Source organism: Myxine glutinosa, chromosome 2 (assembly GCF_964187855.1).
Source record: "Myxine glutinosa chromosome 2, kmMyxGlut1.1, whole genome shotgun sequence".
Classification (NCBI taxonomy): domain Eukaryota; kingdom Metazoa; phylum Chordata; class Myxini; order Myxiniformes; family Myxinidae; genus Myxine; species Myxine glutinosa.
Genome location: NC_136262.1, coordinates 159140063 through 159168026, shown reverse-complemented (window position 1 = coordinate 159168026; position 27964 = coordinate 159140063). Strand labels below are relative to the sequence as shown.

Here is a 27964-nt window from a genome sequence, read left to right as displayed (position 1 = left end):
TCAAGTGAATTGCGTTTATTTCAAGCGGTTAATCTGAACAATACGGTACTAAACATACTGTATATGGTTACTGGCATACTGTTTACTGTTTGGCATACATACTGTTTACAAAATGGTTACTGGCAAGTCATCAGATCCAGAAATGGTGTAAAAACCACCGTTTAGAGGCCATTTTTCCCCGCAAAGCGGGGGTTGGCCTTTTCGGGGACCGTGGTAGTTGTTGTTTTTTTGTCCCCTTTTGAAGCAATGTTTTACGGCCGGATGCCCTTCCTGACGCCAACCCTTTTTGCCGCCTTCAACGACAAACAGGGAATTACCAGTGAACTGGTACTCAATTAGCCGACCTCGGAAGGATGACAGGCTGAGTCAACCCCCCTGGCATTAATTCGGCGATCGACCGAGATTCGAACCCAGGATCCTAAGCCGGCACCCTAGCCGCTAGCCCAACACCAGAAATGGTGTCATGAACACAATTTATTTACGCACAAGCACAAAAGCAAGACGGGCCGATTTCCGATTCCGACGGGCCGACGGGCGAGACGGGCCGATTTCCGATTCCGACGGGCCGATTTGGAGCAAGAAAAAGAACGAGACGGGAGAAAAAGGAGAGAAACGAGACGGGGAAAGCCGATTGGAGAGGCGAGTGAGGCGCGATTGGAGAGGAGTGTGAGGCGCGATTGGAGAGGAGTGTGAGGCACGATTGGAGAGGAGTGTGAGGCGTGATTGGAGAGGAGTGTGAGGCACGATTGGAGAGGAGTGATTGGAGGGGAGTGTGAGGCACGATTGGAGAGGAGTGTGAGGCACGATTGGAGAGGAGTGTGAGGCGCGATTGGAGAGGAGTGTGTGGCGTGATTGGAGAGGAGTGTGAGGCGCGATTGGAGAGGCGTGTGAAGGATTGCAGAGGAGAGGAGTGTGAGGGATTGGAGAGGTGAGGGATTGGAAAGGAGAGGGATGTGAGGGTTTGGAGAGGAGAGGAGTGCTAGGTGGAGAGAGGAGAGTGTCAGGTGGAGACAGGAGAGTGTCAGGTGGAGACAGGAGAGTGTCAGGTGGAGAGGAGTGAGGGGTCACATATTATGTGAAATAACTAAATTCACACCATTTCTGGATCTGATGACTTGCCAGTAACCATTTTGTAAAAATGAATGTGCAGCATATAACTCAATATGTCGAAATGTCACACACATCCATGCCCGTGGGATTCCCACGGGTGACCCCGCTAGTACTGTATATTTTAACAAAAAAAAGAAGAAAAATAGCAATCAGATTGCAAACCCTCACCAGGATGTATTTTCAGTGTTTTTTTAAAGGCTTTTGTGTGAAAACAAATATGGCGGCCGAACCACGTGACCGATGACGTCATTTTAATTTTTTTTTCTAAACGAATTAATTCCTAGATTATGCTCAAGAAATTTCATCTTGATCGGATGAAGTTTTGTACTTGTCGAATCATGACGTCATAATGGAGGCACCTATGACATCATCATTAACAATTTTATTCCCCATGGAGAGTTCTTTACAATGAGCCATATCTGAATTTTTTCTATTCAGCGCTTTCGGAGATATGGAGGTGCAAATTTATTCGATTTTTCCAAGATGGCGGCCGAACCACGTGACCTATGACGTCACACACACACACAGAATCCGCACAGAATAAATATGATTTTCTCTGCAACCGTTAGTCCGATTGACAGGAAATTTCCACCATAGGTGCAACTCCACCTGCATAATTTTTCAATGACAATTATGACGTCATAGGTCACGTGACATGGGCGCCAACTTGGATAAACCGAAAAAGTTTGCACCTCTATAATCTCCGAATGCGCCACAGAAAAAATTGAGACATGGCTCATTGTAAAGAACTCTGCATGGGGAATAAAATATGTCAATGAGGATGTCATAGGTGCCTCCATTATGACGTCATAATTCGACAAGTACAAAACTTCTTCCGATCAGATGAAATTTCTTGAGCGTCATCTAGGCATAAATTGGTGGAGAAAAAATAATTATGACGTCATTGAGCAGGTGGTTCGGCCGCCTTATTTGTTTTTAACACAAAAGCCTTCAAAGCCACTGAAAACACATCCTGGCGAGGGTCTGCAATCTCTGATTGCTCTTTCTTGTTTGTTTAATGTAACGTATATTAAGGGTGATGCAGACCACTTAACCAAAGGTAAACGCCAGGAAGACCCTGATCGTAGTCCATTATGACTACATCTGCGGGGGCGTCATGTGTCCCTTTTGAGCATGTCCCGCAGCTGGCAGGCAACCCAGCGTCGTGAGGGGCAATATACCATGTGGTGTACTTGTAGGAAGACCGCAGAGCTGCGCATGTCATTCAGAAGTGGAGCCTCAATCTCAGACTCCAGCACAAGTAACATGAGGAGCATGACCCCCGTGATGAGTATTGTCCCGAGGAGCAGTTTGTTCAACACACGTTGAGCTCGCTTCTGCACAGCAGGCTCGGCACATCCCCATGCCATTGCCGTCCCGAGTTCATATACAAACAATCCACAGCACAGCATTCCCAGCACAATCCGTTCAAGTGCCTTGTTCACTTCTTCGATCCCTGTTACCACTTCATACACTGTGGAGATCGCAGCACCTGCCTTGTGCACATTCTGCTCGAGTGAGCTGTGCCAAAAAGTAGAATGCTCCTTGTTGGAGGGGACGGACTCAGTGGGGTGCAGGGCGGGCTTGGTTGTGTGGAAATCGGGCTCGGTTGTGTGGAAATCGGGCTCGGTTGTGTGGAAATCGGGCTCGGTTGTGTGGAAATCGGGCTCGGTTGTGTGGAAATCGGGCTCGGTTGTGTGGAAATCGGGCTCGGTTGTGTGGAAATCGGGCTCGGTTGTATGGAAATCGGGCTCCATGGTGTGGAAATCGGGCGCCGTTGTGTGGAAATCGGGCTCCATGGTGTGGATATCGGGCTCGGTTGTGTGGAAATCGGGCTCGGTTGTGTGGAAATCGGGCTCGGTTGTGTGGAAATCGGGCTCGGTTGTGTGGAAATCGGGCTCGGTTGTGTGGAAATCGGGCTCGGTTGTGTGGAAATCGGGCTCGGTTGTGTGGAAATCGGGCTCGGTTGTGTGGAAATCGGGCTCGGTTGTGTGGAAATCGGGCTCGGTTGTGTGGAAATCGGGCTCCATGGTGTGGATATCGGGCTCGGTTGTGTGGAAATCGGGCTCCGTTGTGTGGAAAACGGGCTCGGTTGTGTGGAAATCGGGCTCGGTTGTGTGGAAATCTGGCTCGGTTGTGTGGAAATCGGGCTCGGTTGTGTGGAAATCGGGCTCGGTTGTGTGGAAATCGGGCTCGGTTGTGTGGAAATCGGGCTCGGTTGTGTGGAAATCGGGATCGGTTGCGTGGAGGAAGGGCTCGGTTAAATGGAAGACGGACTGGCTTTTCTGCTTGCATTCTTTTGGACTTCTCTTATGGGTTCCCATATTCTCTGGAACCTCTTCTTGTTCAATGTTGTCTTCTGTTATGTCCACCCCGACTGCCATAACCTCCTCCTTGACAGCATTCCCTTCTTCCTCTTCCTCCACTGAAGGAAACAATTCCCACTCCTTTTCTACATCAACATCTTCGTCCTCGACATCATCTTCCTCCTCCTCCTCCTCTGCCATAAACTCTTCTGCACCAAACTCTTCTTCCTCTTCTTCTGCAGAAGATTCGACATCTTCCTCCTCTGCAGCTATGTCCTCCACCACCTCCTCTTCTGAATAAGCCTCCTCCTCACCTTCTGCAGAATAGTCATCCTCATCCTCTGTAGCAACCTCTTCACCCTCCTCCTCTGATGAAATATCATGCTCCTCTGTCGCAAACTGCTCATTATCCTCCTCGTCTGCAGATACTACTTCCTCTCTGTCTTCTGAAAACTCTTCCTCTTCTACCGCAACCTCTTTCTCCTCCTCAGCATACTCATCCTCCTCTTCAGGACTCTCATCTTTTTCTTCCGATTCATCAGCATATTCTTTTCTCCCTTTCAGTTGCTCCAGTTCCTTCGAGTTGATGTCGACACCCAACTCGCTCACATCCTTTTCACATTCCGCATCATCTCTCGGCTGGATCTTCTTGCCGATGAATGTCCCGTGCTGCTGATCCATGACTAGGTAAAGCGAAAAGCGCACGCGATGGTGGTCCCTTACGAAGCTCCTTCCACTCCGGACTTTCTAGTTGTCGCTCGGAACGGTCCCTGCGGAACATCGAACACACAGATGACGAGTCAGATTACACACTACTCGCCTTTTTAAACTCGCGTTAGCAGCCATTTAAGCCAGTACAGTGCATCATCTAAAATAAGCTCCCTCACAGTACGAACAGATCAGTTTCCTTTGGACTTGTACAGAAGTTTACCCGAGTTGAAGGCTGGGCTTGCTTAAGGGTGTATGGCATTGTAGGAACGAGAAAAATTAACGGTTTCCGTAGTTAGATTAGTTAAAATACAATTGTACTATGGATGTGTGACTAGCAGGCAGAGGAATTAGCCAACTGCTGGAACGATTATTTTTTGACCAAGTTGTGAGTAAGCCTTCTTTAGATACAAAGTGGTCCATGAAATAATGATAGAAAGGTTTTTGTTTTTTTGAACTTCAGTAATTACCCTGCGCAGGCGAAGAGGAAAGCTCCAAAAGTAACCAAAAAAGTAACCAAAAGCAATTGGTTCACGTCTGTCTGCCTGGACGTCCACAAACGCCATTGATGATCAATGAACTACTTAACTTCAATTTGGATGTTATATTTTGAGGAAGAATTTGAAAACAAATCTGCAGTTTAACTCGAGATGCGGGGTGGGGGCAATTGCCCCTCCTGCCTTTTGCCAAGAGGGACAGAGGAGTGGAAGGGGTAGCCTTGTCATGCCAATGCCCCAAAAAAGGTGTGACGACATTGCTGAACTAACGGAGTGTGAGAGGATTCTAAAATGCATCATTTCCTTGGACTGCCAATAATTTTTTCGCCAATAATTTTGTCATCGCAATTGTTTCGGAACCTTTAGGAGGCAGTCCTCGAAATTTCCTCAAAAACGATTCACCGATTCCAATTTATATTTGCGGCCTTGATTTCTTCTTCAATTTGCAGCTTGCTGTTTATCTCCAGATATTTATCTTCCATACTACATCAATGAAGAGAAGGATATGTTATTTATTTTAAAATCATCCAAACAGGAAACTTACTGTTTTGAAGGAGGTCATAAAGGACACAAACAACAGGCACGAATAACTGATGTTACGTGCTAAATAAGGTGGTGTAAAAGCCGCTGCATCAACTGCGGTAAACTTCCGAATTTGTTTCTCTGCAACCTTTAAATTCCCAATTTTATTTAAATTTAATTATATACTTGAACACTGTAGGACACAAATCACCTTTTTGGTACCTTCAACCCCCTTTAGTTTAGCAGTACTTGACCAAAATATTACGGAATTTTACATCATTTTGACCAATCAAATTTGCCTCTCGCAGTCATTTTGTCCTTTTTTCTCTCTCAAAATTGTGCGGGGTAAGGTGTTCTATGAATTCTCCAGATAATGATTGCTCACACTCCACAGGATATCAAGAAAATGTTTCAGGGAAAAAACAACTTCACATTGTATATTTCAACGTGGTAACCAAAAGCTAAATATAACCAAAAGCCAAAAGTATAAGATCGTGTTACTATTCGCAGAGACGCAATGTTACTCGGGCACAAACATCTATTTGGCACAAGGTCTGGTGGACAATGGCAGATCATTCATACAAGGTACCAGGTAAACATACAGCTTTAATATCTTGAGAATTTAATGAGAAAGGCAGTGATTGAACCAAATTTGTATGGTCGCATATTGGTCCAATATTCACGAAAAGTTTCTATTATGCAAGTATTACGTATGCAAAATAGACACTTTACAGGTGTTGGTGATGCTGCCCACCCCACGGAATATGATTCTCCATAAACACAATCATCATGTGGTTTACACCACATTAAAGACAGAAGCAACTTTGAGAATTAATGTATTCAGCATAGATGTTAAGGCACGGTGGGAACGCAGACCTGCACCGGGTGGTAGACAAGGTACTTTGTTCATGGGTGGAGTATCTACCAGGTCCTTGATACTCATCCCACGTGGAGGTGCGGGGTCGGAATCAAACGTGGGCAAGGAGCTAAGACCTACCCGCAGGATCCGAGGTCCGAGACGCAGCACACGGATGTGAACGTCACCGGAGCAATGATTGACCACGCGCAGGCGAACGCTCACCTTTGTGCGGATTTCCACGAGACACTTCACCATGATGAGCAATGGAGAGTGCTTGTACAAATGCGAAAATCCGTTAAGCTTTGGACCGAAAGACTGACCAGGCAATCAATGAATGCTTCCCACAAGTGGTGAGCTAAAGTTGGAGCTGGAACGACAGCTGTCACGACTATCTATAGAGAACATTCGTACCTCTCCCACCCCTTTAAGAGCCCTCCGAAGCACAAAACGTTTTAGCAATAAGGTGCCCGAGAGGCAATAACACGTCCATTGTCCACAGCCTGTTTTGGGCTGGTCCTAACCACGACTGTCACTTTGACTTTCATAAACTCCCACCAACACTTATTTTTCCTTTCTAACAACTCCATTAACGCAGAGCCAACTAGAACGGCACTTGATAGAGAGCATACCTCCACCAGGCTGAACAGTTTACGTTTTGTATCACACTGATAGAGGCCGGATCTGGATCTTCACCAAAATCGAATAGATTTGTGTCATTCATCCTTATCAGTGTTATCACACACCCAACATCTCCACCAAGTTTCATCCAAATCAATCCACAACTTTATGAGATATCCTGTTCACAGAAAGACAGGGGTGAAATCATAACCTCCATCCGCTTTCAGTGGCAGAGGTAATGAACAAGCTACCACCACGCAAGGTAAACTGGGTAATGTATTCAATATAATGAACGAACACAGAGTTCATTCACTGGTGAACATTGTCAATCTTGATTACTGTCAGTGCTGTCTCCACCAAACTGATATGGGATATCTGGCAGTTCTGCATCCGACTCATCCGAGTCTACTTCATAAAAATCTAGTGGTTCGTCTGTGATAGAGATGAGCTGTTGTGGCAGAACATTTTCTATGCATCAGTGGTTCTAGCTTGCCATCCCTCAACTCCCATCCATGGACAACCGTTACATCTGGAATATCTTGTTTAGCCTTCTTCCAGATGCCAATCTGATAATTCACCAGCCTGGTGTGCTGCTCTAGACTTCTTCTACATGGTGGTACTGTTCCCCGATCCACATTCTTTGAAGGGGTGAGAGAGTCCTCCTTGGCACATGGCTCCTTTATGTCGCAGTTCATTGACCTTGTACACTCGAGCACGACCATAGATGGCACAAGTGAACACCTACTTCATCAATTAGGTCTTCTGCCACGTCCCAAGTTTCTCCCAACCTGGACAATAATACAGCTGCAAACTTTGGAGTTTTCTGGAGAGTTTTAAAGGCCTTGATCTTTCCTAGTCCCTTGAAGGCACGGCTTGTGTCACATCCAGTGTACACGTGGAGACATGCGTGATGATGTGCAGTGCTGCTGTGTGTAGCCCTCTGTGACCTCAGTGATGTTGATCAGTCAATCTTTGGTTATTTCCCATGTCACTATCGAAGAGAATGACATTTTCCAACGTGAGGGCGTAGTGCAGTAGGATGAAGAACACATCGCTGTCTGGGCTTTTAATTCAGATTTGCTTGGAACCCTTGCCTTTCCCATACACGCAGTGTAGAATTACCCTGAAGTCTGTTTCCTCTTGGGTTGAATGAAGACTTTAAATTTCCATCTTCATCATAGTCGTCCCATCTTGAAACATCAACTGGTATGCAGCCCCTTCACAGATCAGGATGAGTTTTCTTCCCAGCAGCTGGATGGCATACGACTGATGACTCCATACTTTGCAGAGGACATTGATGAATTGCATCTTATTCTCATCGTTTGTCAAGAACAGCTTCCAGTCGGGGGGCTTCTTTGTGTTTTCACCCTTGACGACGAGTTTCTCACTGCAGCCTCTTCATTCACGTTCCATTGATTTGACAGAAATGGCAGTACCGTGAGGCCCCCCTATTCGCGGGGGATACGTTCCTGGAAAATGCCGCGAATTGCAAAACCGCAAATAGCGGGGCATTGTTTCAATGGAAAAAGGGGGGATAGGTTCCCAGGTAGCGAAAATCCGTGAATATAGAGGACCAAACCACGAATGACGAGACAAAATCCTCAAAGGGTGATGCAGATCCCGAGAATGTCGACGGTAATCCACGAAGGTCGATGAAAGTCACCGAATGCATGCCATGAGAGTTTCATTGGGGAAAAGGGAGACAGATAATTGCACTAATAGATACTGTGGAGTGTTTTCATTCTGTACAGTAACTCGTGGGGATGACGTGTTATGCAGCTGGTTGAACATGAAGCTCTCGATTATAGTGAGGCAAAAATTCGTGGCCGCAAAGCCATGAAAACGCAAAACACACAGCAGTGAATGTAGAAACAGATCATGCTTGCGGCGTGGAAGATGTTTTTTTTTGTGTATGTCCATCTACTTTATGCATTGCTGGTGAAAGATGGGTTTTATAAATGTGTCAAACTCGCAGCTCGTGAATTTTTTTTCTGCGCCCCTGAAAAACCGTGAATTCGTGGAACACGGCCACGAATAGAAAAACAAGACCAGAAGTCCAACAGCGGCGTAGCCGGGTTGTAAAATATTATAAACCACAAACACACATGATTATATTTTTAAACAGTCGCTCATGCTGTTTATAACATTAAACAAAGAAATTTGGAGGATTCCCGACATCCATGAGGTACGTTTTACTTACAGAACTGAGCGAAGATCTATTGTAATCTATATACCCCACAAGGGTTGGAGGTGTGCTCATTTACCAAGCAGCTAGCTATCACTTGCCAAGCTAGCCGTTCCTTAAGGGTTTTGAATTGAGTGCTTGCTCGAATGCTTCAACCACTTGGCGATCTCCCCACAAGAAACTGGGTAAATGAACACACACCCATGTTCTTGAGACACGACCATAGATCGACTGTAATCTATATACCCCAAAGAGGAATGACCTTTCCTGCCACGCTCGGTGAGCGTTTTTTTTTACGCCGTAATGACATCATATACATAATGACGTAGCATGACGGCCGGGCACAAAACTGCCGCTACTTTAATATATTGCTGCGGTTTTGAGATTGGCACATTGAAGTCAATAAATGTTAAAGGTTTGCCCCCCATAGTTAGTCACACGAGCAACATATAGGCCCATTTGTAGTATAGTTATGTCTTAGTATGTGTAAGAATAGGCCATTTCCCCTCTTAGTACCTGCGTTGTGTAAAGACAGGAGAATAGGCCCTCCATTCATTTTGCGTACACCTCCATTCTACCTCTATGGGCGCAATCCATCCCGCGTCCCATTTGGCTGTCCACTAGTCAAGTTAACACGAGGCAGGGCCTCGAAAGGAGAAGGAGGGTTGAGCTCGGCACGGCAGCAGTGGGGACGGTAAGAATGAACCAGCCAATCAGAGCTCGAGCGGCATGGCGTGAGCGGGCGCGGTGAAGAGCGTCTGGTGAGTTCCAGAGGGTTCGAAGGGCGTGGCATATATATAACCCGATGCGAAAAGCCCTCGAAAGGACTCGCAGAGGGAGGGACTCGCAGAAGGAAGGACTTGAGAGTTATTGAGGGAGGTGCGCTGAGCTTGTGCGGAGTTTATGGGAGGATTCTAAGGAGACGCGCTTGAAAAGGATCACCCACGCTGTATGAACTTTGTTACGAGGGATACGTGGGCGCAGCCAGGGCGTTGATAAGTTGCTCACCAAGCGGTTCAGCCAAAGCGAGTGAACGCGGCTGAATAGCTGCCAGCCGCGCTAAGTCCGCCCCCTACCGTTCGCCCCGAGATAACCCATTCTGTTCGAGCGACACGATACGCGGTCCCGCCTTCTCCTACCTCCATCTTCGCGGGACGAGCCGGGGACCGTGGAGAGCCGGACGGGGCCGATCCTGGACGACCAAGCCGGCGCGTTCGGCCTGAACAGCATCCTGCCCATCTGCAATCGCCGTGCGAGTGTGTGTGTCAGACGGGCCCGTTGTCCTGGGGTATTAATTATAAGACTGTATAAGGATTGCTCTGTGTCTCTTCCTCCTGTGCTGTAAATGCCTGCGTAATAATTAAACCAATTTGTTCTTCCTTTTCTTTCCAATTCGATCGCCTTTGTGATTTCTCCATTGACTAAGCGTGGTACGAATAAGATCGCTCCAATCAGGTCTAGTAATTATAAATAGAGCGGATCACGTGTACGCAAACCGCTCGGCGTATCACCATCACACGTGGTTCGTGCGAGGCTTATTCCCTCGCTTCCAGGGCAGCGCTAGTACTTAGGTAACAGCGAATTTGGTCCCGAAACCCTATTTAGCGCTGTCCGGAAGGGACGTAATAGGTCTCGGGTCGCACCAGGTCAGTAAAGACAAGGGGATTAATCCCCCCTTGATAAGGGGAGAAGGCTGGCGACAGATCCACAACAATTGGCAGTCAGGAGTGGGGATTTGGAACCTGGGAAGAAATTTTTTCGACCAAATTTTGGACACCAATTGTACATATTGGCCGCAACAATTGGTGTCGGGGAGTGGGATTTGGAACCCTACTAATTTTTTTTGGACGAATTGGCTCCAAATTACGAGCGACCAAAAATTTAGTTTTAAAATCCAAAAATTAAATTCGTGCCATGGCTAGCCAAGACGGTCGAATGCCGGTGGCGGTAAATGAAGAGGAAGAGTTGTTAACCCAGGACCCACAGGATGAATTGGGGGAAGAGGAGGACATTGTTGAGGGGCCGGCCGTTGGGGAAGAAAATGGCGGCGCCTCGCACATGGCTGCGAGGGCCGAGCCCGCGGTACCAGCAGTTTCGGACCTGTACGCACTCATGGCGCAATTCATGAAAGAAGTAAAGGGTGAATTGAAGGAAGCAGGGCGTAGCGGTGACAAAGCCACCAAAGAAATGAGAGAGATGGGGGACAAATCAAAAAGGGAAATAATTGATGCCCAAAAGAATGACATAAATAAATTAAATGGGAAAATGGACATCCAAGAGAAAAGATGGATGCTCAAAGTGACAAAACCACCCGGGAAATGAAAGACGGGTTAAATAAATTGGAAAACAACATGGGTGGCCAATTGAAAGAATTGGGGGACAAATCCACCTGGGACATAAAACAGATGGGTGATCAATTGGAAGAGGTGAAAAAGGGGCTGGAAAGCAAAATGGACACCCAAAAGAACGAATTGGAAAAAATGAGGGTGGCGTCTAAGAGGGAAATAGAAGAGATGGGGGAGGACATAAGGCGCAAGTTGGGCGAAGAGGTCGCAAAGGGACGCGACGGGGTAACGCGATGTGAGGAACGCGTGGAGAGCGGGGTAGAGCAGAGCGCGGCCGGGTTGACCGAGGGGATAGAAATCGCGACTCTGGGTGTAGGAAAACCGACGGCCGTCGAATTGAATAAAGGAATGTCGGGAGCGCCGGGGAAGGTCGAATTGGAAAAAGAAATTTTTATCGGCGCCGGCGGTCGCCGAAGAAAAAGAGATCATAGTTGAAATTGGGGCCGAAGAGACGGCAGAGAAAGTACATGTATCACGGGAGGTCGAAATGGAATGCACTCAAAGTCTGGATTTGCATTGTGATGTCGTGCTTCCTAATAAAATGAAGGCTTGCAGGTGCGGTTGGCGGAGAAGAGAATCCCGAAGGTGAGCAGGAGTGTGTATGGCACGAAAGTGGTTGGCACGAAAAGATTGTTGGCGCGCTTGGGATCCTGATGAACCCCGGGCGCTCGTGGAAGGTCCGTGGTGCGGTAAACGCAAGCGAATGGTGGGCGTGTGCGAAAAAAGTGTGCGCCAGAGCGAGAGTGTGAAACAGAGTGTGCGATGGCCGAGGAGAGTGAGAAAGAATGCACACCAGAGCGTGTTGAAGAGAGTGTGTGGGAGTGCACACCAGAGCATGTGATTGGGTGTGCAACAGGAGAGTGCACACCTGTGGGTAAGTGTGCGCTGATTGGGTGTGTACTGGGAGATCGCACACCTGTGGTTGTTACCGAGGGTGTAACAAGAGAGTGTGCGCGAGGGTGTGCGATGGCCGATTGTGTGACGAAGTGTGTGGAGGAAAAGTGTGTAACGGAGTGTAGGAGTGGTACGAGTGCGCCTGGGTGGTGTGCACGAGAGCGTGCGGTAATAGAATGCATGGGGTGTATGGGAGGCGCTGGAGCGCCTCAATGTGCGAGAGTGGAACGGGTCGCGTGTGTTGAGAACGCGGCTCGAACATCGACGCAGACCGGGGAGCGTTTAGGGTGATGTATAGCCGACGCGAGCTCTCGGGGCATGGTGTGCTTTGTGTGCAGCGGGGATCGGCGGGGATCGTTGCCACGGTGGCGTGCACGATTCGTGCCGAGCCCCACCCTGTATGGTCGGTGCCGCGCCTTGGCAGGAAAGGCGATCGGCACGGTTCGAGGGGGGGTAGGAGAGGTTGGAACCTCGCCCCCTGGCGGCCGCGGTGCTCCGACCGTGGGCGGCTGGACATCGTGTAGGGGACCGAAAGGCTCTGCGCAGGGATGGCGCCTTGAACCTTGGCCCAACAAAACCTCCTCCCCTGAATCGAAAATGCCGGACGGACCCAACCAACAGTAGACCAACCACCCGCATGCATCGCTCGGCTTTTCGAAGCCGAGCTGTGAAAATGTATTTCCGCACAGAGAGGGTCATAGTTCAGAGGAGTGGAATAGCAATAGTGTTGGTGAATGGTACCCTGCGTGTAGGAGTGGTGGTATCGCCATTCCTCACACATTGGGGCACATGAGCATTAGATTATGGGTTGGCAGTGAAAGCTCGCCGAGGGCGGGCTAGGTTAATTGCTAGGGATTTAGAAATGACAGTAGATGACAAGATTTAAGTAGTGACTTTGGTACAGGTAGAGGGGACGTAGAGAGATTAGTTGGTTGATAACGACGAAGGGTGTGCTTAGTTTATTGGGAAGATGGGAAAGCACGAGTATTAGGGGGAAGTAGTCAGCTAGATGATGCTGTGTGTGTGTAGTAGTGTTTGAGGATTGTGTATTGAGGACGAATGAAGTGTGTTGAAGTGAATTGACTTGCATGGTGTGCAAGTGGGGAACAGGTGTGTGAGCACAAAAGGGTGTGCAAGAGAGCTTGGTGTGTGTGAGAATATTTGGTGTGGAATGCTTGGTGGGAGATAGAAGGTGTGGAATGCATGGTGCGAAGGAGTGAATGGGGGGAGATGGACCCCTTCACGGATACCCGGGGTGGGTAGTTTAAAGTCAGGTAGAGGGCTTAGGTAAATTGTTGGAAATTGACATCTGCGGTGCAGGTAGTGGCAAAGAAGTGCTTGGATGGGTGCATAAGTCTGTGGAATGGCTGGGCGTGTGGGCTTTGTTGGTGCGTATGGTTATTGGAGCACTCTGCCACTGGTAGTCTGTCGGCCAGGTGAGGCCGCAGGTAGGCTCTGGGAGCCAGTTAGAGTCATGAGTAGTGTTCAGTGGGGCCCGAGGATCCCAGGAGAGGACCCGGGTAGCCGAATGCCAGAGAGGGCATCAGGGGGTGAGAGAGCCAGGAGGGGCCTTCCCCAACTTAGGTAGTCGCAAGGAAAGCTCGGGTGGCGACTTCAGTGGCATAGGTGCGCAGGTAGGTAGACCTGCTAGTGGAGCCACACGACCCAGCCCCAAAATTGTGCAAAGGCACAGTGAGAAAAATTGGGGAGTGAGACCCAAATTTGGAAGGCACCAGGTGGTCAATGGGAATCAGGTTTTTCGAACCGCATAGTTTAGAGATGCCGATTGGCAGGGCATGACCCCGGGTTAGTTTAAAAGTTAATGTCAACTAGTGTAGTTAGGAATTGAGAAGTCCCTTCGCACCACCCACATTCATTCACTAGGGTAACAAAGCTCTGCACCAGCACCAAGTGGATGAATTGAGTGGGTAAGACGCATCTCGACATGATTTGAATTTGTATTTATTCTATCTCTTCCTTCTTGGGAGGGATTGGACGACGAATTTGGATTAGAGGGGGATATGGGAGACAAGACGTAGTGACGAATTTGTAAATACAGGGAAGGGCAAGGGTAGGGTAAGCTGACATTGGGGGGGGGGGGGGGGGGGGGGGGAGTACGAACGGTTAGGGATGAGCTTGCTCTCCCGCGCCCCTAATGTTGCATTGCCTTGATTGATGTGTACCCTTGAGCCCTTTCCTTTGCTAACTGTGCTTTGTCTCTCCTCCCCACCCATGGACCCATTTTGGAGTTGTGCAGCAACCTCGAACTGTGCGGCTGCACATTGCTACACCTGTGCAGCAACCTCGAACTGTGCGGCTGCACATTGCTACACCTTTGCAACTGCACCATGCTACACCTGTGCGGCTGCACATTGCTACACCCGTGCAGATGAACTGCACAGTGCTTTGCTGCCGTACTCATTATAACTTTGCTGCACATGCACAGACACTTTGCTGCACCACATTGCACATGGACTACACGTTTTGTGGCCGTACACTTTGCTGAGCAGTCATTTGCTGCAGACTTACCGTTCATCTTTGGACCACTGGTTTTAAGTGGCATCAATGTTACGCAGTTGGACCACATAGGGTTGGCCCTGCTGACAAATAAAAACGAACACGGGTTCTTGTACATTTTATTCTGGTGTGCCAGGAAAGAAGAACTAAGTTTTTATTGCACACAGAAGATGAAGCAAGAAGAAGATGCGGCCCAGCAGCAAATGGTGAACTTTTTGAACAGTGCATTGATGAATGAGTTTTGGTGTATTGGTGCATTGCTGTGCTTTTTCTCCTCTCCAATCTTCTTTCCAAAAAAAGAACAGGTCCTGGGTTATAGAGATGTAAATAATTAGGGTTCTGTGATTGTAAATAAAATGCTACCCACCGGCTTTATGTTTAGTTTGAGAATTAATTCCGCAATTCGGTTAGTTGTAGGTGCGAGTCTGTTAGTTAGTTACACAACGCAGTAGGTGGGACATATTTAGTGTTGTAAAACTGTAACATACACGGGTTGGAGTAAATGTTAGAGGGGAACCACATCTAAGTGTCACAAGTAATTAAAAACTAGGGGCAAGTCTTGCTCAAAACTGGTCGTTCACACTTGTGTGGGTTCGACTTGGGGACGAGTCTGACGAGGGAGGGGGGCAGTGCTGCGGTTTTGAGATTGGCACATTGAAGTCAATAAATGTTAAAGGTTTGCCCCCCATAGTTAGTCACACAAGCAACATATAGGCCCATTTGTAGTAAAGTTATGTCTTAGTATGTGGAAGAATAGGCCATTTCCCCTCTTAGTACCTGCGTTGTGTAAAGACAGGAGAATAGGCCCTCCATTCATTTTGCGTACACCTCCATTCTAACTCGATGGGCGCAATCCATCCCGCGTCCCATTTGGCTGTCCACTAGTCAAGTTAACATGAGGCAGGGCCTCGAAAGGAGAGGGAGGGTTGAGCTCGGCACGGCAGCAGTGGGGACGGTAAGAATGAACCAGCCAATCAGAGCTCGAGCGGCATGGCGTGAGAGTGCATGGTGAAGAGCGTCTGGTGAGTTCCAGAGGGTTCGAAGGGCGTGGCATATATAACCCGATGCGAAAAGTCCTCGAAAGGACTCGCAGAGGGAAAGACTTACAGAAGGAAGGACTTGAGAGTTATCGAGGGAGGTGCGCTGAGCTCGTGCGGAGTTTATGGGAGGATTCTAAGGAGACGCGCTTGAAAAGGATCACCCGCGTTGTATGAACTTTGTTACGAGGGATACGTGGGCGCAGCCAGGGCGTTGATAAGTTAATAAACCAAGCGGTTCAGCCAAAGCGAGTGAACGCGGCTGAATAGCTGCCAGCTGCGCTAAGTCCACCCCCTACCGTTCGCCCCGAGATAACCCGTTTTGTTTGAGTGACACGATACGCGGTCCTGCCTTCTCCTACCTCCATCTTCGCGGGACGAGCCGGGGACCGTGGAGAGCCGGACGGGGCCGATCCTGGACGACCAAGCGGGCGCGTTCGGCCTGAACAGCATCCTGCCCATCTGCAATCCCCGTGTGTGTGTGTGTGTGTGTCAGACGGGCCCGTTGTCCTGGGGTATTAAGTATAAGACTGTATAAGGATTGCTTCGTGTTCGAGAGACGCGCTGCAAGGATCCCTTCCGCCGCCTGCTTGCCTTCATCGAGGGACGTGCTATGACTGGGGAGGGCCACGCCGGGCGAAGCTGTTCCTGGACGACCAAGCCGGGGCGTTCAGCGCATGAACATTTCCTTTCTTCATTTCCCCCTGTGAGTGTGAATGGGCCCGTGTCTGGGGATAAGCTAAGACTGTATAAGACTGCCCTGTGTCTCTCTTTTCTACCGAACCATTGTACATAATAGTGTAAATAATAATTAAACGTGTTCTTCCTTTGATTCTACCGCTTTTGTGTTTTCCATCTACTGACTAAGCGTGGTACGAATTATCGCTCTAATCGGGTTCCAATATAAGGTAACTGCGCGGACCACGTGGTACGCCATCCGCTCGGACGTACTCAAATTATGCGTGGTTCGTGCGAGGCTTGATCCCCGCTTCCGCGGCGGCGTAGGTACTTAGGTACGTGCGAGAATTGTCCCGAAACCCTACCCTGCGTCTGCCCGGGAGGGGCGACTGAAGTCTCATGGCTGCGACAACCCAAAGAGGACAAGGGGCTTAATCTCCCTTTGGTAAGGGCAGGAGGGTCGTGTGGAAACCGTAACAAAAAACAAAAAAAACAAAAAAAAAACAAAAAACTTATATTATAAGCGATATAAAAAAAAAGAAAAAAAAAAAGTATATATACACAAAGAATTAAGTTAAGCACCCCCCCCGTTTTTTTACAACCTCGCACATTACAAGTTTGTTGTCGTCAAAACAGTGTAATATACCCATGATATTGCTATATTTTCTGGAGAAGTGATATTATGGTCACATAAAAACATAACAATCATGCCGTTTTCAATATTTTATTCTGAATAATTTAAGGTGAAATTTTGTGGGAATTTTAGGCATATTTTCACCTCAATTTAAGTATGGAGCTATAGGTCCATCACGGACAGTGTGGATGACGTTTATGTTTTCTAACGTACAGTCATAGTTCTGAGAAGACCTCTAGCGATCTTTGCGTCAATAACGTGTGTAGGACCCACGTGATCGGATCACTGACTCAACCCTACGTCTCATAGACCCTGTAAGCCGTCGTATGCGTTGCTGTGGCAGGTTGTTCCATTCCCGATGTAATGCACGTTCCAATTCATCCAGATTGGCTATTGGAGGGACCATCTTCGCAATTTGTCGTCCCAACATGTCCCAAACGTGCTCGAGGGGGTCAACCTGCCACAGCAACGCATACGACGGCTTACAGGGTCTATGAGACGTAGGGTTGAGTCAGTGATCCGATCACGTGGGTCCTACACACGTTATTGACGCAAAGATCGCTAGAGGTCTTCTCAGAACAATGACTGTACGTTAGAAAACATAAACGTCATCCACACTGTCCGTGATGGACCTATAGCTCCATACTTAAATTGAGGTGAAAATATGCCTAAAATTCCCAAAAAATTTCACCTTAAATTATTCAGAATAAAATATTGAAAACGGCATGATTGTTATGTTTTTATGTGACCATAATATCACTTCTCCAGAAAATATAGCAATATCATGGGTATATTACACTGTTTTGACGACAACAAACTTGTAATGTGCGAGGTTGTGAAAAAACGGGGGGGGTGCTTAACTTAATTCTTTGTGTATATATATGTATAACTGTAAGAAATAGTAGAAACTCCACAGTACGAGCAAGGCGTCTCATTTGCATTGAATAAATAATCGTTAGATTAAATAAGACGCGGACGTAGCTTCAGGACGTGGATCTTTAATTGTCGACAAGCTTTCGACCAACAAAGGTCTTCTTCTGAGTCGGCCCCAAGTTCAACGGAAGTGAAGCACACCTTCCAGTTACCGTTTTTTGCTTTTACAGATCTTCATCACTGTCCTGAGTGTCATTTTCGCAAAGGTGTCTACGCAAATGTAAACATTAATTTTTGGATTCCTCATGCTCTGAATATTCCAAAAATGTATAGTTTTGCTAATCTACCAAAATTTTGAACGAAAAAACAGTGAACCGACTATTCCAACAATACGGTACGCATAGGCCTTCGGCGTTACGACTCACCTGCCGCTTTGGACAAATTAAGCCCAGGTTTCTTAATACCGCGGTATCGTTTCAGTAGTATCGTTTTCGTAATAGTAATAATATTATAGTAAATATAACCATATATTTATAGCACTTTAATCCCAATGTCGTGAATGGAAAGTTGATGGATTGAAGCGATTCTGAAACCACTGCTCAACAACTACTGGAGATTGTAATAACACAAGTAAAAATAAAATTAATCAAATTGAATGAGAACATCAGCCAAAAGAAGGAGAAGATGTGGAAGAATGTGAATCCTGGACAATACCACCACATAATGTGCTCATTCAATGATAAGCTAATGGCTGCTAAACACGACATTGTTAAAGTTAAGGAAAGGAAACTTAAACGTGATGAAATGTTATGCAAGCATATAAAACCATCTCAAGAGAATACACCCATTGCAAACAATAACCAGGTAACTCCAACCACCACTCCCAACCACTTTTCTCCAACCACTTCTGACCAACCACTACAACCACTTCCAACCACTTCTCCACCAATTCAACCACTCCATCTTCAACCACCCCAACCACTCCAACCACTTCCAACCACTTCTCAAACCACTTCTGACCAACTTAAGCATAAACACAAAAATCGACATTATCGTAAAAAACAATACACAAACCGCAGACATCATTACATGCAGAACCGTTCCTCCATGGAAATGAACACAGCTGAGGTTGAAAATAGTCAAACCAACAACAATAGAACTTCTACTGCAACCAAACTTGTAGATCTACCTAAACTCGGGATCATCAATCTTTCCAATCATTCCCTCAGTGAGGCGGAAATAAACCTGCTCTCTAAGGGTTTAAAATTTTGCCCAATCGCTCCACAAATAGACCAATTACAATTGAAAGAAGATTTAAAAGATTTCTGTAGGCGAATGACATTAAAGGCACACTTTGCTAAAGTACACCCAGCACCATCAACGCCACAACAAACACCAACAACCACGCATACAATCACATACACCGATACTAATACACCACAACTCACTTTACCTAAACCAAAAAGCACCTGGACACCACGTGTTGACAATCCATATCTACATGTCTATATGGAACAAGTGAGCAATGAAATTGAAAAGGTGGCACAAAAATATAATTGTTCCAGACATAAGGACAATCTTACAAAGGCAGAGCGACGAGCACTTCACAATCTCCAAAACAATGAAAAGATAGTCATAAAGCCAGCAGATAAAGGTACTGGCATTGTCATTATGTCGACTACCGATTACGTTGCAGAAGGTAATCGTCAACGACATAGTGATACTTACAAAGAGCTCCCATCCGACCCTACCCTTTTACATCTTGAAGAGGTTAAAAAGGTAGTAGATTCTATTCGGGTGGATAAAACCATCAAATCTCGCTTAGTTCCGAAAGATCCTCATTGCCCTAACCTTTATTTTCTTCCTAAAATACACAAGGTAAACAATCCAGGTAGACCAATCGTATCTGGCTGCACATGTCCAACTGTTCTCATATCAAAATTTGTTGACTGTCATTTACGTCCTCTCGTGTTGAAGCTCTCCTCATACCTCAAGGACACAACCAGTTTTCTGACCCACATCCAAGGATTGAACAGAATATACTCACCTTTCAACTCCCAAACCATTTTAGTCACAGCAGATGTTACATCCCTCTACACTAATATTCCACATTCAGAAGGCCTGTCTGCATGCCGCAAAGCCCTCGATACACGACAAGTCCCAATGCCACCTACTCAAGACCTTATGCGCCTATTAGAACTGACACTCAAACTAAATAATTTCCAATTCAACGGACGACATTACATTCAAACTCAAGGTACCGCTATGGGTACCCCTGTTGCACCATCGTACGCTAACATCTTCATGGGAATGATAGAGGCCAAGATCAATGCACAACCTCATCACGGAATCTTGGAAAAATCCTGGGTACGTTATATTGATGACATCCAGTTCATCTGGTCAAAATCCCCCCGTAGTCTCACACAATTCCAAAATGAATTAAATTTGATTCATCCGACCATCAAGTTCACATTCGACAGCTCACAGTCCGAAGTTCACTTTCTAGACACATCACTCACGCTTCAAAATAACAGACTCGAAACAGAACTATACACCAAACCAACAGACACCCACTCTTACCTTCTCCCTTCTTCATCTCATCCTAAACATACAATTGCAAGCATACCATACAGTCAAGCACTCAGAGTAAGACGCATTTGCTCAACAAAAATGGCAGAAGAAACTTCTCTCTGCCAATTAGAAACACACTTCATTGCAAGAAACTATGACCCTCACTCTGTGCAAGAAGCAATAACCCGAGCAAAACGCATACCGAGAGCAGACCTTCTGACTTACAAACCCAAACCTGCAACTAACCGTGTCCCACTGGTGACCACCTACTCTGCTACCTCATCCCAATTGCCAAGTATTCTGAATAAGGCCCTTCCTCTCCTCCATCAATCAGAAACACTCGGCACCACATTTCCTCAACCTCCACTAACATCATTTCGACGTGGTCGGACACTCAGGGACCTCTTGGTAAAAGCAAAGCACCCACAGCCCCACAACAAAGAAACTAGGATCCCTGGCTTCTATAAATGCACAGCAAACAAATGTATTATTCACAAACATTTACTAGAAGGAAACAAATTCTGTAGTTCTAGCACTGGACAAAAATTCCCCATCACCTCCTATATGAACTGCAAATCTACATGGGTCATATACCTAATCACTTGCCAAAAGTGCAACAAACAATATGTTGGAAAAACTGAAAATACACTCTACACACGATTTAATAACACCCGGTCAGAAATCAATAACTTCCACACCAGTCAGGGCAAATCTCTACCTTACACGATACACTTAACCGGATCACTCTATAAATGACATTCAGATCTCTGCCATTGAATCAATCACAAATCGATCACACACCACGATTCTGAAACGTGAGTCCTTTTGGATACACAAACTTCGGACAAAAGTCCCTCATGGCATAAATTTTGATGACTAAAGCATGTTCCCACATCAACCCAATCAAATTGTTAACCGTAACCCATTCATTCATTCATTCATTATTCATTCATTATTCATTCATCATTCATTCATTCATTCATTCATTCTACCTTTATATGTCATTTATATAAATATATAAAATATTATATGAATATAAATGGGATATGAATATATGCTTGTGTGTTTATGTATGTATATCTCTATATTTGTATATGCACGCGCACCCTAACGGAAGTGACCGTGACGCAAACGGTCACTTCCGTCGAACTTGGGGCTGGTGAGTGAACCTTGGCGTGGCTCTTCCTTCTGTATGCAATTTTTTACTCACATCACACATCTCACACACATCACCATACACACTTGACTGATATACATGCCTGCTGTTTTTGTAGACTCAGGAGAAGACCTTTGTTGGTCGAAAGCTTGTCGACAATTAAAGATCGACGTCCTGAAGCTACGTCCGCGTCTTATTTAATCTAACGATTATATATTCAATACAAATGAGACGCCCTGCTCGTACTTTGGAGTTTCTACTATTTCTTACAGTTATATATATATATATATATATATATATATATATATATATATACATACTTCTGTATCTAAAGCGTATATACTTCCGTATCTATCCGTATATATATATATACAACTTCCGTAAGCTAAACGCTCTTTCACCTACCTCATTCTCATCCACCCTCTCTGAAAAAATGTCCACTTCTCCCTTCATTGACCTCCACACCCCTTCCGACCTCACTGACTACTACAACCACACTCTCTCCTCCTGCCTTGACCAGCTTGCGCCTGTAAAAACCAAAACAGTTTCTTTCACCCATTCTGCTCCCTGGTTTACCCCTGAACTCCGCCTGATGAAAACTCGTGCTCGCCAACTTGAAAGACTCCGCAATAAAACGGGTCTCACAGTTCATTCCCAAGCCTACAAGGACCACCTACAACACTACAAAGATGCCCTCTCCCGCGCCCGCTCCACCTACTACTCTCAAATTATCCACTCTGGCTCCGGAAACCCAAAAGCACTCTTCTCGACAATAAACAAACTCCTCCGCCCCCTGAACACCACCACCCAGTCATTCACAGTAGACAACTGCATCTCCTTCCTCTCTTTCTTCCAACGCAAAATTGACAACATCTACAACAGCTTGACCACCGCCGCACCCGCTCCCCCTCCAACCACCTGCCCCCCCTTGTCCTGCCATCCCCTGTCTCGGTTCTCCCCAATCTCCCCTACTGACCTCTCTGAACTCCTCATAGGAATGAAAACTGCCACCTGCACTCTTGACCCCATCCCCTCCAGCTTTGTCAAGGCCTCCCTCCCTGCTCTCTATCCACTTATCATTGCAACAATAAACTCCTCCCTGTCTACAGGCATCGTCCCACCTTCCCTCAAAATTGCTGCTGTTACCCCCATTCTAAAAAAACCTGGTCTAAACCCTGACACCCTAAACAACTTCAGACCCATCTCCAACCTACCCTTTCTGTCAAAAGTTTTGGAACGCGCTGTAGCCACTCAACTCAAACATCATCTCTCTGCCAATAACCTGTATGAAACATTCCAATCCGGATTCCGCTCCAACCACAGTACTGAAACTGCGCTCCTCAAAATCACCAACGACCTTCTCCTCTCCTCTGACGCTGGCAACCTCAACATTCTCGTCCTCCTCGACCTCAGCGCTGCCTTTGACACCATCGATCACACCATCCTCCTCACCCGACTTGAATCCACCTTTAACGTGACCGGCACTGCCCTCTCTTGGATTAAATCATACCTCTCTGACAGACGCCAGTTCATCTCCATCAATAACTGCAAATCCCCCACTGCTCCCCTCCCCCAAGGTTCAGTTCTTGGCCCCCTCCTCTTCATCCTTTACCTGTCCCCCCTCGGTCACTTAATCCGCCGTCATGGTCTCCAATTCCACTGCTTCGCCGATGACATCCAGCTTTTCATCTCCAAGTCCGTCTCCACCGACACCCACTCTATCCTGACAAACTGCATCACTGAAATAAAATCCTGGCTTCAAATCAACTTCCTCAAGCTTAACTGTGATAAATCTGAAATAATCATCATTGGCCCAAAAACGCTCACAAAATCCACCCATAACTTTGCCCTCAACATCGACGGTATCCCAGTATCCACCTCCCCTCACATCCGGAATCTTGGCGTCATCTTTGACCAAACCCTTTCCTTCGACAAATACACTAAACAGATCACAAAGTCAGCCTTCTTTCACCTGAAAAACATTGCCCGTCTCCGCTCATCCCTCTCCTCCACGGCTGCAGAAACCCTCATCCACGCCTTCATCACCTCCCGTCTGGACTACTGCAATAGCCTCCTCTATGGTTCACCCTCAAAAATCACCAATAAACTCCAATACATTCAGAACTCCGCTGCCCGTCTACTCACCCATTCCCGGACCCGTGACCACATCACCCCCGTCCTTTACAAGCTTCACTGGCTCCCCATCCCCCAGAGAATCCAGTACAAAATCCTCCTCTTGACATACAAAGCCCTCCATAACCTGGCCCCATCCTACCTGGCTGACCTCCTCTCCAGACACACTCCCACCCGCAACCTCCGCTTTGCTGGTACCAACCTCCTGACCCCTCCATCCGGACCAAATTCAGATCCTGGGGGGACAGGGCCTTCTCCATCGCTGCTCCCACCCTCTGGAACTCACTACCTCACACCATCAGAGACTCCTCCTCACTCACCACATTCAAAACATCACTAAAGACCCACCTGTTCAACACTGCATTCAACATTCAACCCACAGCATTTAACCCCTGACTATCACTTCTCCTTCTCCCTCCTTTTGCTTTAAATATTTCCCTATTGATTCTTATCTTTTTGCAATTGTTGTTTTCATGTATTGTTATGCATTATGTTTTCCACTCTGTCAAAGCGCCTTTGGGCTTCTGGAAAAGCGCTATACAAAATAAATGAATTATTATTATTATATGATGCCAACGTCGGCCTCTCTCCCCTTACCGAGGGGGATTAATCCCCTCGTTTATGACTGACCGACGTGGTCCCGGGGGTATGACGCCACGGCCGGTCGGCGCTGGGTTGGGTATTAGGCCCAACCGTCCTATGACCTAAATACCAGCGCTTCCCGGTACGCGAGGAAATGCTCCCCCGCTCACGGCCGCAGCGTAATGGATGGATAACGCCAAGCGAAGCGAACTGCGGCGTGAGCCGGTTACCAAAGACTAGACCCAATTTATGTGCGTCGGCCGAATCGCGCCACGTACCCTCAATCTGGAAATCACTAAAGCGACCAAATGTGAAGAAGAGAAGAAGAAGAAGTAGGAAGAAAAAATATGATTTATTGCGAACTATTAAACAAGACCAAAAATAACCAAGGAGAATGGAAAGGATAAGAAAATAACTGAACAGAAAGGAGCAAGGAGACACAGTGCAATATTAGCTTATATTAAACAGGCTTAACTTATACCCCGACAGGACAACACAAACAGACTCACACGAATGGGGAATTGCAGGTTGGTTTGGCTGGAGGGAGAAGAAGGTCGAACCACAAAGCTGGAAGGCTTGGCAGGGCGCACAGCAAGCCGGTCCTTTTCAGGCTGGGAGCGAGCAGGGCGACGTCGGCACACGTATCTCACGCGGCAGGGGCTGGTTGTCGCTGCACGCCTCGGGCTCTTTTGGTCCTCTCCTTCTCTCAAAATCGTCTGACGCGTCTCTCTCCCTCAATCTCCTGCTTGCGCCATCGTCGCACACATCTCTCTTCAGCGCGGGGCTGACACGCCCTTCTCAGTTTCGGTACCGCCCTCCTCCGTGCTCTGTTTCGTGCCCTTATAAGGCAATGGCATGGTCTTGCTACCTTATTTGGGCAGAGAGTCGAACGGTGCGCCCCTCGTGGCGAGCCACGGCCTTGTGTCCTTACTTGGGCATGGGGCTGAACACCCCGCCCCTCATGGCGCGCCCTGGGCGTGCCTCTTCCCGGCGACCCCGCCCTTCCTGTCCAAACAGAGCACGGAGCACATCTTCATCATAGCGGCGAACGCCGCTTCCCAAGCCAGGCCAGTTGAGGGGCCGCGCACCCCACGCTTGTTAAGCTTCGTTACCCAGAGAGGGAGAGTTCGGCTGGAAAATGTCATTGAAGGGGAGCTATCCTTACTTGATTCGATGCAATGGAGTGTCAACTAATGGGAACAGAGCCTTGAACTACATAGAATAAGGAGCTAACTATTTAGAAGGATATATGATTGGCTACGTGTATGTATATGAATTAACTAATGGGGACGACCCTTTGACCTTTACAATTACGGGGGTATTTACACAGATTCACTACATTTTCAGAGGGTGATATTTACAAGTTTTACCTCAAATTACACACACAATTCCCAAATCCGTTACTATATAATATATAATATATATATATATATATATATATATATATATATATATATATATATATATATATATATATATATATATATATATATATATATATATATATATATTGTTACGGACACGACTTATTAGGATGTTATGCTGGGCCGAGCGGAATGGCCGCCGTGTTCGCACAGTTTACCCGATTATACTCGAACGTTGGCCGAATCGCGCTACGCTAGATCAATGAAGGAAAGGACACAACGGCTGGGTTAAATGACACGACACCAGGGGTACAGTTCTCAAGACCTCCGGAGGAGGTTATAATATGGGTTTGCAGAATGTTTAGATTACACGGACAAGAGGTACAGCATAGAAAGGTGGGCACTTAAACACGGTCTTATCTTATCCCCGACAGACCACAGATAAACGGGACAAGACTGACTCACACAGGGATTGATGGCAAGGAGGGGCAGGTAGTCGATGGCTCAAGGTGCACCTTGGCTCAGGGGCAGAATCGACCCGGTCCGGTCCAAAGATGCGGGAGGTATCTCTCAGCGCTAGGAGGTGACGTTCTTTCTCCTTCGTAGCTCCGGCGCATCTGACGTCACCTCCGGTAAGTGGCTGCGTATATCCAGCGGGGAGTGACACGCCCTCGGCTCGTTAGCTCCGCCCCAGATGGAATCGGTCCGCCGCTTCTTATTGGGTGCGGGGGGGTTACCAGGCTCCGCCCTTGACGAGGAGCTGACAGTCAGCCCCTGAGTGGTAACCCCGTCGGAGCACATGGTCAATGGCGGCTAACCAAGCCGGAGTGAGGACGCGCACTCCCCGCGCCGCCGCCTGCTGTTGTTGTTGGTGTTGTTGTTTCATGAGATGATGGGAGGATGCAGAGATGAGATTGTGGGGAGGTATTGGGAGGTCCTAAACTTACTACTGGTGCCATACAATCACATTCTGGTGCAACGAAGAGTCAGAATTAATGGAAACGAGTCCTTAACTGACATAGACTAAGAATAACTAGCAAGATGTCCTATAGTTGTCTACGTGAGATGCGGTGAACCTGGGCACGACATTTAATGGGGGAAAAAGGGGAAGGTCGGTTCTACAGAGTGTTGTTTACAGACAATGGGACTAGGGAATGGGGGATTGGGGATAGTTGGGGAGTATTGGGGAAATAGGGGAATATTTACAAGCGGATATGGATGGAGGCCAAATCCCATATCCGCAACATTGCACCCTTCTCTACCTCGGGGGCGTCCCGACCCGATAAATTTTTACCTACTTTAGTGTGGCACTCAGATGTAGTTCCCTCTACTATTAACTCTACCCTGAGTGCGACAGTTTTACAGATGTTCACAAATGAGTAAATATGTCCCCCTGCGACGTTGCACCCTTCTCCTCACAGAAACACACCCACAGGATAACCGAATCGCGGAAAGAATTCTCAAACTAAACATACAGCCGGTAGGGAGCATTATTTACAATTGACGCTACTTTATTTACAAGACTAACCCAGGACCTGTGATTGTTCTTTCTGGGGGGGAGACAGTCTGCTCTGCATCAATGCACCATTAAAGCACCCAAAAACGCACCAAAGCACCCTCAAGCACCAATCGGTGCAGTCACCATTGTTCATGAAAATAAAAACAACAACCCCTAACCCTGCAGGTGTCTCTTGCTCTTCGGCTCCCTCTGCTGGTTATTATTAGTCTTCCAGTTGTTGTCTTTCTTTCATTTTCTTACTGGCGGCCTATTTGCAATAAAGTGTGCCGCATGTGTCCTTTTTATTTTCTTTATTTATGGCCCACAGGGCCGACTACGTGTGGTTCACCTGTGGGGCATCGGTGCCCTGTGGCCAAGGTCCGCCAGCAAGATTTCGGGCCCTCATGGCCGGTTCCAGCAGAGGGGCCATGCCCCAACCCATGGGGTCCATCAGTGGTGCTCGGCCATAGGCATGTGGTCCATAATGTGGTGCATCGATGCAGACAGCTGGTTCTGAGAGTGCTGGGCGCACAATGGCCGACTCACGCACGCTCCCCTCGGCACCCAATGGCGCACAGGTCATGTGGGAGACAAAAGGGGAAAGACAATGAGCGAGGGGTAAGGTCACAAGGGTACACATCAATAAGGCAATGCAAGGCGAAATGCGTACGGAGGGCGAAGTGGGAAAGCTCGTCCCTACCGTACGTCACCCCCCTGTCACCTACCCCACCCTTGCCCTTACCCCATATGTACAAAAATCTACACATTTACAAATTCGTCACTACTGTCACGTCTTCCCCATATTTCCCCTATACCAAATTCGTCTCCACAATCCCTCTATCCAAAATTTGCCATCACCAAATTCATCATCAATCCT

General features: G+C 47.2%; 1 protein-coding gene across 3 annotated transcripts in view; it reads right to left on the bottom strand.

Annotated features, from left to right (window-relative positions):
- The window catches only part of LOC137421125 (uncharacterized), a 46244-nt gene continuing 18280 nt past the window's right edge, over positions 1–27964 (bottom strand). The window contains exons 1-4 of one of the 3 annotated variants that reach the window (XR_013622402.1): positions 6225–6379; positions 2112–4186; positions 1149–1273; positions 1–119 (exon numbers count right to left, since the gene is read on the bottom strand). Coding sequence is in view for 2 of the 3 variants with exons in the window: in XM_068106860.2 (XP_067962961.2) it covers positions 2226–4097 (1872 nt within the window). In the remaining variant the exon portion in view is untranslated. Of the gene's footprint in view, positions 4187–6224; positions 6380–27964 lie in introns of those variants that run through there. The other 2 variants (XM_068106860.2, XM_068106862.2) reach the window with 2 other exon arrangements.